Here is a 16115-nt window from a genome sequence, read left to right on the forward strand (position 1 = left end):
ATTCTCTGTAAACCCTAGAGATAGTTGTGCGTGAAAATCCAAGTAGATCAGCAGTTTTTGAAATACTCAAATCAAATCAAATCAAATCAATTTATTTTTGTATAGCGTCAAATCACAACAGAAGTTATCTCAAGACGCTTTTTTGAATCAAAAATCAAAACTTTTTTGAATCAAAACTCAGACAAGCCCGTCTGGCACCAACAACCATGCCACGTTCAAAGTCATTTAAATCCCCTTTCTTCCCCATTCTGATGCTTGGTTGGAACTTCAGCAAGCGTCTTCACCACCTCTAGATGCCTAAATACATTGAGTTGCTGCCATGTGATTGGCTGATTAGCTATTTGTGTTAACAAGCAAATGAACAGGTGTGCCTAATAAAGTGGCCGGTGAGTGTATATCAGGTTGTACAGCTGTTTCTAAGGTTCCTAAGTTTGAGGATAAATCGGTACCAGTTGAGGGTAGGAGGTGATTAATTTAGTTTCTAATAGTTAGGATTTTGTCATTAAAGAAGGTCATGAAGTCACTTCTTAGCTACTCATGAAGTCGCTACTATATTTAAAGTAATGCAAATAAGCACCCTGGCTGGCTTTGTGTATGTGCGTGTATGCTGTTTATTTAAGCACTTAACCACTCCCTATCATGTGATTGACCAATAAGCTCCGTTTGTATGATGCACAAGTCTCACAGTGCCTCGTTGTATCAGGACTGCAGAAGCAAAACACTGCTGTGCTTACTTCTTCTTATCAGGCCGTGGATGGGGTCTAGTTGATTTCTCTGATGGAGGATGGCTTCTGGGTTTGTCTCTCTTAGTGGAATCAGATCCTTTCGCACTTGACTTATTTCCTCCTGGAGCCTTGGGCGACCTTTTGTCTGGTTCTGAAATAAAGTATACAAACAGGTTTCTCTAGTAGTTTGCCCATAGTGTGACAGTCGTGCCAATTGCCAAACCGATTGGAATTTTCTGAAATCACATATGCTAAAATTGAACAGAATTCTGTCAAGTACAACAGTGTGAACATCCGAACTTGTAGTTATTACTGAAAAATTAATGATTTCTGTAGCTGCTCTGGAAGCCACAATTACAAATGCAAAAAAGCCTTCAAGGTTTGCCAGAGCTTATTGGTGACATTCTTATGTAAACAAACATGCATGTAAACAGCAACGGGCAATATCGAGGTCAGCAAAAATGGTCGAGGTCATGTTCGTATACTGTATCGTACGATAAGTTGATAACGTAATTATGGTGACAGGCCTACTGGGGAAGGCTGCAGACAAGCAGGTGCTACACCTGTGACACATGGTAATTACTTGGCAAGCTTAACTCATGACGCAAGTCAGAACAACCGCACCTCAAACTAACCCTTCCCACATATCTGGAGCTATAGCATTTCAATTAAAAAACTCATGTACAAACCCACCGGATTACATTTCACAGATGCTTGTACAAATGAAGAACACGGCTCCAATCCAGAATATAGATTTATATGATGCGCTTTTTTTGCCACCAGCTAATCATTTCCACTTATCAAACATTCTGTTCATGACAAGATACCTTAAATCTGCAAAATTTGGTTCCCAAAACATTCTGGAAACATTTGTTTTGGGTTCTAGGAACGTATATAACGTTCCTGCATAACGTACCTTAGATGTTAAAACGGACAGTTTTTCTGACGTAAAACTCATGTTATTGTTACGTTCCCAGAACGTTCTGAGAACGTTAGTTGAATGTTCCAAGAAGGTTGCTTTAACGTTTCCCCATAACGTTTTCTAGATGTTAACTTGGACCTTAATGCTAAAATTTACCATATTATAAAATGTTATACGAGCTAAATTAATCTGACAGGAGGCAGTTCCTGTACCCCGACCATTTGCACCTTTAAAACTATAAGACCAGAATGTCCAATGTAGGCAAGCGGTATAAACACTTTAGACATGCCAAATGACCTGGTTCATTTCAAGAATACTGAACCCTTCAGTAAGTGCGCTACATTAACTGACTTCAGTAACTTTAACTCCAGGTCAGGCTGAAAGGGTGCAAATTTGTACTTAAAACTAATAGAAACTAATATGTACCTTTATGGTAGATTAGCAGTCATGGGCCCATTTTGTACCCATTACTGTATGGTGTCTGTGAAAATGTACTTTTCATTACAAAATGTACCTCTCCTTTACCTTTGCTTTTGACTGTGTGGCTCCTGTTGCACGCTTCTCCAACGTTGTTCGGGACCGCTTTATGAACCGGCTTGCAGACGATTTTCTTCTTTTTTCCTGTTGTTTCCGTTCTCTCAGTTTTCCCTTGACATGGTCGGCCGCTTGATTGGCCTTTCGGTAGTTGAATCAATTTATCCCCTTGGATAAATCATAGAATGCATATTAAATTAAATTATATGTAGACTTTTTATGTGATTACAGCATCTTTCAAATTATTCTGATTAGTTTTGGCATAAAAGTGATATAATTACAGTGAAGATTGGTGTATTCTATGTGTTGCACAAATCAGCCCATTGTTTCATCTCAGTCCCCCACTGCATACATCAGACCGGCAATATGTCATCAAGAGTAGGCTCGCATGACCACGCCCCCTTTTGGGGGAAACCAATCCCGAGTCCCTCATAGACGGTAACAGAGTGAACAGAAGAAGGTGAAACATGTCACACTTCTACTTTAAACTAACCGCTAACAGTAATAACGCTATGCTGAAGAGTAGTTGGTTGCTGTGTAGCTGGTTGCACCAACAATAAATCAAAAAATGTTGAACTCCAATTTATTCCCCTGCCGTGTCCTAAAAAAGATATAATAGAGGAGTTTTATGGCTCCAAGCTATAGACCAGACCAGAATGGCTTTATGGCTCCAAGCTATAGACCAGACCAGCATGGCTTTATGGCTCTAAGCCATAGACCAGACCAGCATGGCTTTATGGCTCCAGGCTATAGACCAGACCAGCATGGCTTTATGGCTCCAAGCTATAGACCAGACCAGCATGGCTTTATGGCTCCAAGCTATAGACCAGACCAGCATGGCTTTATGGCTCCAGGCTATAGACCAGACCAGCATGGCGTCCTCTCCGAGGCTGCGCTCCCTTTTGGGGGAAAGAAACTCGCTGTCACAGGAGAGGAAATGATGAACAGCTGTTGTGTAGCAGGTTAACGAGGCTTTCACACTGAGATCTGAGGCTCATACGATACGTGAATATTCACTGTCAGTGTGCTAAATGGCTAAATGATGCTGGTGACAGTCACTAGCATGGCTAGCTAACGTTAGCTTGAGTGTGAGGCTGCTGCAGTGATACAGTCATACATTAACGTTATAGCAGCATCAGACTGTCGTCTCCAGCCTATAGATCAAACAGTTGGTTATTAACACGTTGGTTAGTTACAGACAACACTTAGCCTAACGGGATTCAGTCAGATATGTAGAGAAGTCTGGATAAGCAATATCCGGCAACAACCTTCATTTATTAAGGTATCGTGAGCGCTGAACTTCAGGCAAGATCGCAAAATAATTATTAGACATGTGTATAAAACAAACGTTTGGTTAACAAGAGATGAATGCATATGAACTTTACTTTTTACTTTTCTCCAAAATTACAATCCAAACATGCATCAAATTGCATCGCAGTCTTCGGGTCCTTCAGTCTTCTTTCCCCCAATTGAGGGCGTGGCCTTGACTTTTTGTGAAGTACCCGTATGTGCCGGTCTGATGTATACTGTCATGATCAATACAACAACTTGATATTGTGTGTATGATTGTATGTTTATATCTGACTTACTTGTCTTTTGTCCTGGCGTAAATGCTGGCCACCTATAAGAGCCTGGTGGCTGGCCCTGTGCATACTGGGGGGGAGTCCAGCCGTCTGGTGGTCCCATAGAAGAATGAAAAGGTACAGAAACTGTCTGGAAGTACGTCTGGATGGGTGGACGAGCTGGACTGTGGGACCTGGGCTGTATTTTCTCCTCTGGAGGCTTTGGTACTTCTGAAACAAGACAATGTAATATGAGAAGACATTCTGTGCACCCATAAGTGTTTTATCACATTGTGAAGAGTCGTGTGTTACAAAATGATCATCAAATTATTTGATCCAAACTTCAGAGATTCAGTACGCACAATACACACACAAATTGACTAGCAAAGATCCACAAATATAGCATCTTGTTTCTGTTTATTCAAAGCTACGACGTGTGCAGACTTATGTGTATGTTTATCATACACATGGGCAGATATTTTATTATAATGTAGGTAGGGCTGGGCAATATGACGATGTATATCGTCTACTTTATGTATATTTCTATATCATTTCTATGGCAATGTTGAAAATGGGGGGACAAAGGAGGACAGTTAATGCACACAGTGCACTTTATAGACTTTTTAACTCTGCACACCACCAACAGCTCTACTCTGCACCTTTATAGACTGGTTTTACTGTATTCTACAAACAATATACAGCTTTATTCTGCACTATAGTCTATTTTTAAAAACTCTACCTCTGGTCTCTACTATATATCTCCTATATTTTATTATCCAGCACTATATCACTTCCTGTAACATATCCACATTTTAATAGTCCCGTATCTCAGTTGTTACCCTGCACGATATTCAGTTTTAACAGTTTTCTTCATCTCCTGGTAGTTTTATATCTGGTATATTTTTTATACTTTGTACTTTGTACTACTAACTTGTATCTTTTTACTAATAAGTTTGCACTATGGAACTATGATGCTGGAAACTTCAATTTCCCTCAGGATCAATAAAGTTACTATATACAGTATCTATCTATCTATCTATCATATTTATCTATCTATCTATCTATCTATCATATGTAACTAGAAAACATAAGGAATCCATTGGTACCAATCATGTCATACTAAAATAAATAACGCTCCAAACTTACACTAAATTTTGGCGAGTTGGGCTGCAGTTTGCCATGTTATGATTGGAGCATATTGTTTTATGCTAAATGCAGTACCTGTGAGGGTTTCTGGATCAATATCTGTCATTGTTTTGTGTTAATTGATTTCCAATAATAAATATATACATACATTTGCATAAAGCAGCATATTTGTCCATTCCCCTGTTGATAAGAGTATTAAATACTTGACAAATCTCCCTTTAAGGTACATTTAGAACAGATAAAAAATGTGCGATTAATTTTCGATTAACTATTGACAATCATGAAATTAATTTGGATTAAATATTTGAATCGATTGACAGCCCTACTATTTATTTATGGAATAACTAGATAACATGCTACATCATGATATAAATGAAGATGTGACCTGTATTGGGATAGAAGATTTCAGCCATATGGCCCAGCCCTTATTGTAGGTATGTGTTCTCCTGTATTTAGATAATATCTTCACAGACATGAACATACCAGATTCTGGCTGAGATCCAGTACTTCCAGAACAGACAGGAGCTGCTTTTTCATCTGTGGATGGTAAATGGACTGCATTACAACATCATAATGTTAAACAGTTAGCTCACCACCACAAAACAGAGAAACAATAAAGTCAGCATTTGGTCTAATCTCCAGTATGTCCCATGACACAAACTCACCAGATGCAACAATGCCAGTGTTGAGTTCTGCAACAAAATTTGAAGATTGGCTTCATTATAATTTCATAAAACATGTCCAAATGTAAAATCTCCCACTAAAAATGTACCTGCACATTCACCTGGTTTAAGTATCGGTAGTCTGGCCTCAACGGGCTGTTTAAGGATCTCTGTCAGGTGCTCCTTCAGGGCAGCAGAAAAGGCCTGTGTTGCTGTCACCTTCTTGGAGTCCAGGTTGATTCGAGGCGTGTGAGGGTCAAACTTTATAGCCCGAGGCAAGTCAAGTGAAACCTGTGAGGAACAAAGGGGGAAAAATACTTATTAATAGGATGTGTGTGCAAGACATGGCTGTATTAGGTGTAGGGCGTAGCACACACACACCCTCCAAATCAAAGGGCCAACCCCAGATTAGTACTTTGCTGTTACTGTCACCCGTCATGTTACCCAATGTCTGTTTCATGCCACACCTGTTATGTCTCTTCGAACTAAATAAAGATATAAAAATAAAATAAAAAATCAATAAACACATAAGGTTAAAACATTCTAAATAAAGATATATCTTTATTTATAAAAGATATATCTTTATTTATCTATAAATAAATGAAAAAGGTGTGGGGTGTAGCAGCATGCATTGTTCTCATTTTTTTGCCAGTGCCACTGGGGCCAAAGTCAAAAATGTTCAAATTAGAGCTGCAATTAAATTATTGACTCACTGACATCTCATTTTCTCAATAATGGATTTGTTACTAAAATGTCATAAAATAGTGAAAAATACCTTTCACATTATCTGACCGCCCACGCTGACGTATTCAAACTGCTTGTTTATTTCAAACAACAACCCAAGACCAAGATATTTAATTCACTGTCATACATCACAAAGAAAAGCATCCAGGTCTCACATGTGAGCAGCTGGAACCAGCAAATGTTCTGCGTTCTGTGCTTTAAAAAATGACTAAAATGATTGATCAATTATCACAATAGTCGTTGATTCATTCTCTGTTGATCTACTAATCAACAAATTGCTGCAGCTCTGGTGAAAATTCAACAGATTCACTTTAATACAAATTGAGATGGCTGAAACATGCATACCTGTCTCAGTTATGTATACCTGTCTCAGGTATGCATGAAGAGGGGCCCTTTAAAAAACATGAGAATATTCCAAGTGTATAAAATACTGAGACCACTTTCCCATTTGAATTGTGATCTCTCTCAGTACAGTCTGTTCTGTCTCATTTGTCTTTAAGCTAAACCTCAGTTTCCCTCCATTTGTTCATCCCACCTGTAGAAAGGCCAGGGTTTGGGACTGACTCAGCAGATTATTGATGTCTTCTCTGGCTTTTGTCATCCTCTCAGTATTCTCAGTTAACCTCTTCATGAGGTCCTGAAGTTTCGTCTGGCCAATCTCCAGCTCGAGGTCCACCTCATATTGGGCCTTGCGTTCTTCTTGGGCCAACATATCCCGCATCTGCTGAAACACAGCTGCCAATGCTGTCTTCGTGTTGGTTGCTGCGTCCTAGGCGTGGACCACGAGACGAGCCATAAATAAATACAGGAACGAGTAAATAGACAAACTGACATGATGTAATTGCCATCACAGTTTCCTTAGCAAATGAATCACTTATTAATTTGTTTCCTGTTCTTGTGAAAAACGAGAAATGTATCAGATAAAGATTACCTTCAGTTTGCTCTGTGTGTCATTCATTTGAAACATTACAGTCTCGGTCTTCTCAATCTTCCCGTCCAGCAAAGCCAACTTCTCTCTGAGGTCAAACTACAAAGACAGATGTAGGAACACACATTCAGTACACCGAGAACAGAGAGCTAGGAAGGAGTCCGAAAACCTGAAAATGAGTTAACAAAACATGTACACACGTAGGCAAAATTGTTGGTACCAGTGGCGGCCGGCCAATAGAGGGCCACGGGGCCTGGCCCCACCCACCTTGAGCCACCAAAAAAAAAAAAAAAAAAAAAAAATTATAAAATTATTAATTATAAAAATTCTAAAAATTATAAAAATTGTCAATATGTGTGTTTTTGACCTATGGAATATACCCGTAATATTTGTAAAATAGGATAACTGCGCCAAATATCTGCTTTCCTCCTTGAACTCTCTGCTAGTGCACCTCTCAGCTGCTCTGCTGCACGTGCACTTTCTGGGGCCAAATGGATTTGGCCCAAGGAAGGCGGGTCTAATAAGCAGTACAGCCAATCACTGATTAAAGATATATGATTACAAGCATGAATGACATACAATTCATCCAATCAGCGCCGTAAAAAAGACTTCCGGGAGGGCCAAAAAGATTTGGCCCATGGTGTGCGTGCGCACGTTCACGTGTGTCTCTCTCTGTTCTCGTCAGGGCTCATGTCAGTTCTCGCGTGATCTTGTCTTCTCGTCTCTCGCTTCTCTCCACTTCTCTTCTCTCACAGCCCATTTTAACGGCATGACAGTGTAACAGCCAAGCACTGGTAGCGCTACTCTTGCAAGACTCAACCCTAACTCGATCAAATCTCTCCTCCAAGACCCGTTTGAGAGAAGGACTGGAAAGAAGGTCATTGAGAGGTTTGCCACTCAGAAGGACAGAAGAGCAAAGTTCCTTTATAAATGATCTGTCATATGTTATATTAACATACTGAATTGTATGAATAAGATGTCCTTATGTCAGTGTTGGAATAAATGATAAAAATGTAACTGCAAAGTAGTAATGCGTTTTTGACACCTTTTTTTACATTGAATCGTACTAGGATGTTTGTTGAAATTGATTGGCCCTACCCAAAAAAAAATCCACCAGCCGCCACTGGTTGGTACCCTTCCGTTAAAGAAAGAAAAACCCACAATGGTCACTGAAATAACTTGAAACTGACAAAAGTAATAATAAATAAAAATTCACTGAAAATTAACTAATGAAAATCAGCTATTGTTTTTGAATTGTGGTTCAACAGAATCATTTTAAAAAACAAACTAATGAAACTGGCCTGGACAAAAATGATGGTACCCTTAACTTAATATTTAGTTGTACAACCTTTCGAGGCAATCACTGCAATCAAGTGATTTCTGTAACTCTCAATGAGACTTCTGCACCTGTCGACAGGTATGTTGGCCCACTCCTCGTGAGCAAACTGCTCCAGCTGTCTCAGGTTTGAAGGGTGCCTTCTCCAGACTGCATGTTTCAGCTCCTTCCACAGATGTTCAATAGGATTTAGATCAGGGCTCATAGAAGGCCACTTCAGAATAGTCCAATGTTTTGTTCTTAGCCATTCTTGGGTGTTTTTAGCTGTGTTTTGGGTCATTATCCTGTTTGAGGACCCATGACCTGCGACTGAGACCAAGCTTTCTGACACTGGGCAGCACATTTCGCTCCAGAATGCCTTGATTGTGTTCAGATTTCATTGCACCCTGCACAGATTCAAGACACCCTGTGCCAGATGCAGCAAAGCAGCCCCAGAACATAACTGAGCCTCCTCCATGTTTCACATTAGGTACAGTGTTCTTTTCTTTGTATGCTTCATTTTTGCGTCTGTGAACATAGAGCTGATGTGACTTGCCAAAAAGCTCCAGTTTTGTCTCATCTTTCCAAAGGACATTCTCCCAGAAGCTTTGTGGCTTGTCAATATGCATTTTGGCAAATTCCAGTCTCGCTTTTTTATGATTTGCGTCCTCCTTGGTCGTCTTCCATTAAGTCCACTTTGGCTCAAACAGTGACGGATGGTGCAATCTGACACTGATGTACCTTGACCTTGGAGTTCACCTCTAATCTCTTTGGAAGTTGTTCTGGGCTCTTTGGTTACCATTCGTATTATCCGTCTCTTCAATATGTCATAAATTTTCCTCTTGTGGCCACGTCCAGGGAGGTTGGCTACAGTCCCGTGGACCTTAAACTTCTGAATAATATGTGCAACTGTAGTCACAGGAACATCAAGCTGCTTGGAGATGGTCTTATAGCCTTTACCTTTAACATGAAGGTCTATAATTGTCCTTCTAACCTCCCGAGACAACTCTCTCCTTAGCTTTCTGTGGTCCATGTTCAGTGTGGTACACACCATGATACCAAACAGCACAGTGACTACTTTTCACCCTTTAAATAGGCAGACTGACTGATTACAAGTTTGAAGACACCTGTGATGCTATTTACAGGACACACCTTAGATGTCCCTATGGTCAAATTATTTTACATCTTTTCTAGGGGTACCATCATTTTTGTCCAGGCCAGTTTCATTAGTTTGTTTTTTAAAATGATTCTGTTGAACCACAATTCAAAAACAATAGCTGATTTTCATTAGTTAATTTTCAGTGAATTTTTATTTATTATTACTTTTGTCAGTTTCAAGTTATTTCAGTGACCATTGTGGGTTTTTCTTTCTTTAATGGAAGGGTACCAACAATTTTGCCTATGTGTTTAAGTATCATAAAACTGTGTTAGCCACAGAGCTTATCTTCTGCAATAATCCAAAACCCATTGGAACAATCCTGTTGGCTTTTTGTGGAGGGAACCAGGGCGATGCTGACTTCCTGGTTGGCCTATAAAAATAGGTCATACCTGTAGCGCTCTATTATGTAATGTTTGGTATGACCCTGCTCACTTGCTCACCACAGCCTCAATGGAAGGCCTAGAACAGTGGTTCTCAACCAGGGGTCCGGGGACCCCGATGGGTCCTTGAGGGAGTTCCAGGGGGTCCCCAAAATAAGAAGGAATAGTTTATTTTCACTGTTTAATTCAATATAGAAGTGAGCCAAATATCAGTAAGAGTCACAAGAGTGACTATTCTGATGGTTTCACTTCCTCCACTGTTATCTCCTCTACTATAGTTGACGCCTATATAATTCTGGTCTTATTCATATCTAAAAAACAAAATCTTTTCAGATGGAGGTCCCTGAAGTCCCCCTCAATTAGGGGTTCTTGACACTTAAAACATTGAGAACCACTGGCTTAGAGCACAATGCAAACAGTGCTTTTTATATTGCATGTACACCATTTGTGTTATTCCTGCAGCTTACTCTTAAAACAGCAGAACCAAGTGTCACCCTCTTTACAGAGACCTGGCTCCATCGTGGCATCCCGGATCAAACTGCCCTTGACGGGACAGAGCGCAAGACTTTGTGTTTACATCAATGATGCTTGTTGCTCAAACATATTCAAAGTTGCACTACACTATGCACCACAGCCTTTTCTTTGTTTTGTCATTTGTAGCATAAATGGACTAGGCTACAACTGCATTATGTTGTGCAACCCTGTGTTGCAGAATGGAAATAATCATCCTTGAATGTTACTAAAGCGTATTTATAACAACAGTCTAGTGTAATAGTCTGAGAATGACTCAGACATTCATTGATTTCTCTCTTGCATTGTCTGTATGTATAAGTTAACTTATAAATGTATGTTAGAGAGAGTTAGATGGGAAGATTGATACTGTATGTCTGTAGTGTGTAGCAGGAGCCAGCAGCCAACAAAGACAGGAAACAGGGAGAAACAGCCAGCCTGGCTCCGTCCAAAGGTAACAATATTTGCCTATCAGCACCTCCACGCTCACTAATGAACAGGTTATTGTACCTACGAACAGAGCCAGGCTGGCTGGTCCTCATGTTTCTGGTCTTAATGTCAAGCTAAGCTAACCGGCTGCTGGCTCCTATTTACGGTGACTTTTATAGTCATGAGAGGTATCAATCTTCTTGTCTCGGTCTCTGCAAGAAAGGGAACAAGCATATCTCTCACAATGTCAAATCAGCGCAGCGAGACCAATTAGCGCAGTGTAGCTCATATCCAGACTGTAGTGAGACTCCTGTCAAGTGAAAACTGACTCTCTCACACACACACACACACACACACACACACCTCTTTCAGGTTCCTCTGCTCCTCGGGGGTGATGAAGGAGCATCCTTTGTGGACTAGCTGGAGGCAGAGGCTGCAGATTGGGCGGCCATGTTGGCTGCAGAAGAGCTCCATCAGCTTGTGGTGGTCCGGGCAGATCCGCTCCGACAGGTCGCCGACAGGCTCACTCAGCTGATGGAGACGAAATGTGGGGTTGTCCCGGTGAGGCCGCAGGTGCTCCTCACAGAAAGAGGCCATGCAGGTGAGGCAGGTCTGGGACGCTTCTGCTTCCATACACGTATCACAATGTATGACGTCCTCTTTCTCCGCTCTGCTCTCCTCTACCATCGGGCCGGGCTCGCTTTGGTTCGTCCTCAGGTTGAAGGTCTCCACGACGGTGCTGAGGACCGTGTTTTTCTTCAGCTCTGGTTTGGTGGCGAAGTGGGTCCGACACTGAGGACAGCTGTAGGAGTCCTTCCAGGTGGCGAGGAGGCAGTCCTGGCAGAAGTTGTGTCCGCAGGGGATGGTCACCGGACAGCTAAAGGGACTCAGACAAATGCTGCAGGTCAGCTCATCCTCCAGACTCAACAGAGAAAAATGACCCTCGTCCATTTCCGCCATCAGGACACGTCAGGTGACGTCAGGTGAGGTCAGGTGAGGCTGCGAGGGAGAAACGAAACTTAACTTCAAGTGCATGAAAACGAAAGTAAAGATCATGTTAGTCATTTCGATGCAGTCTATGGTTTTGAGTAATTCCCAAAGCAACATTTTGATTCTTAATGTCGACGGCTTTCCTGTAGTTTGGCGTATTTTGTCAGCAAAAGCTGTGTTGAATAAAACTGTCCGTGTGAACGAGCTGAGGGCGGAACATTCAGCGAGACCAGTTCACTTTGACATATTCATCCTCATAACAGCTTATTAAAAACATCATCCTCATAACAGCTTATTAAAAACATCATTCTCATAACAGAGCTTATTAAAACATGAACAGGTAACTCGAAAAGAACAAATAGAGGCAGGTTAATCTCCCACAATACCGCAGGCGAACTCACTCCAACTGATGACGTTCTGCTTTAGTTTCACCCGCTCTGTCCCGCTGAGGAGTAGAGAGACAGCTGGTCCACTCACAGTGTCTCACAGTGTGTCTGCTGGTCCACTCACAGTGTCTCTGCTGGTCCACTCACAGTGTCTCACAGTGTCTCTGCTGGTCCAGTCCCCGTGTCTCTGCTGTCCAGTCCCCGTGTCTCTGCTGTCCAGTCCCGTCACCGTCACCGTCAGCAGGCTCCTGCTGAACTGCGCCTCGCCTGGAGAGTAGACGCAGCCTTCACTGAATTTACAGGAAGTCACAGAAAAAGTGACTTCCTGTTAGATCAGATCTGTAGGCTACTTGTAGTTTTCAGACCATGTTGGGGTTTATTTATATTTGTTTGTTAATCTGTGTGGAAATGTGCGTGTGTCTGGCATTAGATTCTGTCCTTTATTATTTTCATATCCGCCTGGTAGAGCACATAATGAGCACACGTTTTGATAAGTGTTATATATAAATAACCTTCATTATTATGATAATTATTATCAACCACACAAGATATGTTTGTTAAAAGGACTGTTTGTAACTTCTTCCACGTATAAATCATTGCAGGTCGGCGTCTCATGGTCGCTCGTGTGTGTCTACTGAAGGAACTGGCCTTCTACCTCCAAGAGGTCAAGGCCCAGTTACGTGTTGGTTAATCTTGTATGACAAAGAGATTTTCCAAACAGACGGGTTAAAGCATAATAATACAATTTATTCCGAACAATCAATGTTGCATAAGTAAAATAAAAGAGTTTACAGATATCTGGATCCAATCTACGTGTCCCTGACAACATACAGTGCATGGGTCAGTTCGCGAAGTCTGAACCCCGAGCTATCCCTGATCCAGCCTATTCATGGTTTACACAATATTAATATTCATGAGCTTATGGCACGTGATGTTTCTGCTGCATGTCTTCTTCTTTATCTCCTTCTGACTCCTTCCTCTCTTTGACCTTGCAAAAGAAAAACAGCTGTGTTGAATAAAACTGTCCGTGTGAACGAGCTGAGGGCGGAACATTCAGCGAGACCAGTTCACTTTGACATATTCATCCTCATAACAGCTTATTAAAAACATCATCCTCATAACAGCTTATTAAAAACATCATTCTCATAACAGCTTATTAAAAACATCATCCTCATAACAGCTTATTAAAAACATCATCCTCATAACAGCTTATTAAAAAGATCATTCTCATAACAGCTTATTAAAAACATCATTCTCATAACAGCTTATTAAAAACATCATTCTCATAACAGAGCTTATTAAAAACATCATTCTCATAACAGAGCTTATTAAAAACATCATTCTCATAACAGTTTATTAAAAACATCATTCTCATAACAGAGCTTATTAAAAATATCATTCTCATAACAGAGTTTATTAAAAACATCATTCTCATGACAGAGCTTATTAAAAACATCAGACTCTGATCAGACTCTGTCCACAGGTTCCGTCCTTTCCATGCTTCCCATTCATTGTCTATGTAAGCAGCCGTGCAATTCATTCTGGTAGCATGGCGGCGCGATTCGACTGATGGTACATGTCCACTGGAGCATTTTTTATCACGATGGCACGCGCTGCTTCCCAGCATTGGACACTTGGTGGGCTGCCACTAGAAACAGCACACTTGGCACCTGATTGGACAAACGCTTTCCTTCCGTGGGCTGCTGCTCCCAGCTTTCAAACCGGAAACAGTATGGCGGCTCGTTTGGAAACTTTCTTCTCTTATTTCACAAAAACAGTTCATTGAAATGTGTTTCTGAAAACATTTGAGGAAATAGAGCAAATATAGAGAAAATAGGATTAAAAAAAGCTATCTTTATAAAACGGTCACTATATCCTGACAGTATCATGTTCCTCTGTGTCCTGACTCTGCTGGTCCACTCACAGTGTCTCACAATGTCTCTGCTGGTCCAGTCCCCGTGTCTCTGCTGTCCAGTCCCGTCACCGTCACCGTCAGCAGGCTCCTGCTGAACTGCGCCTCGCCTGGAGAGTAGACGCAGCCTTCATTGAATTTACAGGAAGTCACAGAAAAAGTGACTTCCTGTTAGATCAGATCTGTAGGCTACTTGTAGTTTTCAGACCATGTTGGGGTTTATTTATATTTGTTTGGAAATGTGCGTGTGTCTGGCATTAGATTCTGTCCTTTATTATTTTCATATCCGCCTCGTAGAGCACATAATGTGCACACGTTTTGATAAGTGTTATATATAACATCATATATATATAATTGACACAATCATATAAATATATATATATGTATATATATATACATATATATATATATAATTGACACAATTATATATATATGATTGTGTCAGCTGTGTTGGGACAGACATTTTCTAGCTGTGGTCTTTGCGGTCAACATCTGAAGGTGGAAGGTGAACTAAAGGTGGAAGGTGAACTAAAGGTGTCTGGAACGTAATAAAACAAACTATGGCTACCTATAGTTTGGGGATTTTAATTCAGTTATTCAGGTCAATTTTGTTGTGAGGTGTGTTCCTCAGTGACCTCAGTAGTGTTCCATGTGGATGTGTGTGTACATTCAAGTCAATTTAAATGTCTTATTGATAACATTTATATATATATATATATATATATATATATACATATATATATATATACATATATATATATACATATATATATATATACATTTATATATATATATATATATATATACATATATATATATATATACACATATATATATATATACATTTATATATATATATATATATATATACATTTATATATATATATATATATACACATTTATATATATATATATACATTTATATATATATATATATATATATTGCCACAATTATATATATATATATATATATATATATATATACAGACGTAGGCAAAGTTGTTGGTAACCTTCCGTTAAAGAAAGAAAAACCCACAATGGTCACTGAAATAACTTGAAACTGACAAAAGTAATAATAAATAAAAATTCACTGAAAATTAACTAATGAAAATCAGATATTGTTTTTGAATTATGGTTCAGCAGAATCATTTAAAAAAACAAACTAATGAAACTGGCCTAGACAAAAATGATGGTAATATTAACTTAATATTTTGTTGCACAACCTTTTGAGGCAATCACTGCAATCAAGTGATTTCTGTAACTCTCAATGAGACTTCTGCACCTGTCAACAGGTATGTTGGCCCACTCCTCTTGAGCAAACTGCTCCAGCTGTCTCAGGTTTGAAGGGTGCCTTCTCCAGACTGCATGTTTCAGCTCCTTCCACAGATGTTCAATAGGATTTAGATCAGGGCTCATAGAAGGCCACTTCAGAATAGTCCAATGTTTTGTTCTTAGCCATTCTTGGGTGTTTTTAGCTGTGTTTTGGGTCATTATCCTGTTGGAGGACCCATGACCTGCAAATGAGACCAAGCTTTCTGACACTGGGCAGCACATTTCGCTCCAGAATGCCTTGATAGTCTTGAGATTTCATTGCACCCTGCACAGATTCAAGACACCCTGTGCCAGATGCAACAAAGCAGCCCCATAACATAACCGAGCCTCCTCCATGTTTCACATTAGGTACAGTGTTCTTTTCTTTGGATGCTTCATTTTTGCGTCTGTGAACATAGAGCTGATGTGACTTGCCAAAAAGCTCCAGTTTTGTCTCATCTGTCCAAAGGACATTCTCCCAGAAGCTTTGTGGCTTGTCA

General features: G+C 40.2%; 1 protein-coding gene across 5 annotated transcripts; it reads right to left on the reverse strand.

Moving 5' to 3' along the window:
- Positions 1-176: 176 nt before the first annotated feature.
- LOC141763214 (E3 ubiquitin/ISG15 ligase TRIM25-like) lies at positions 177-12777 on the reverse strand. Of its 5 annotated transcripts, none has more exons than XM_074627718.1 (10): positions 12540-12777; positions 11380-12015; positions 7227-7322; positions 6831-7064; positions 5674-5842; positions 5555-5581; positions 5373-5426; positions 3771-3974; positions 2173-2349; positions 177-876 (listed from the first exon to the last, which is right to left on the reverse strand). In XM_074627718.1, the coding sequence occupies exons 2-10, from the start codon at positions 11974-11976 to the stop codon at positions 731-733; spliced, it is 1704 nt and encodes a 567-aa protein (XP_074483819.1). In that variant the 5' UTR covers positions 11977-12015; positions 12540-12777; the 3' UTR covers positions 177-730. The 5 variants fall into 5 exon arrangements, with proteins under 5 accessions (XP_074483819.1, XP_074483811.1, XP_074483828.1 ...); XM_074627710.1 differs by having other exon boundaries at positions 12517-12776; XM_074627727.1 differs by having other exon boundaries at positions 3771-3971; positions 12408-12772.
- Positions 12778-16115: the final 3338 nt, after the last annotated feature.

Source organism: Sebastes fasciatus, chromosome 3 (assembly GCF_043250625.1).
Source record: "Sebastes fasciatus isolate fSebFas1 chromosome 3, fSebFas1.pri, whole genome shotgun sequence".
Classification (NCBI taxonomy): domain Eukaryota; kingdom Metazoa; phylum Chordata; class Actinopteri; order Perciformes; family Sebastidae; genus Sebastes; species Sebastes fasciatus.

What these genes read in the sequence shown, in the direction of transcription:
- LOC141763214 (XM_074627718.1), bottom strand. Translation starts at nt 11,976, where the DNA reads ATGGCGGAAATGGACGAGGGTCATTTTTCTCTGTTGAGTCTGGAGGAT. An exon ending in ACACACAGAGCAAACTGAAG is followed by an intron (nt 7,065 to 7,226) that starts GTAATCTTTATC and finishes GTCCACGCCTAG; the next exon opens with GACGCAGCAACCAACACGAA. An exon ending in ACTACCGATACTTAAACCAG is followed by an intron (nt 5,582 to 5,673) that starts GTGAATGTGCAG and finishes ATTTTGTTGCAG; the next exon opens with AACTCAACACTGGCATTGTT.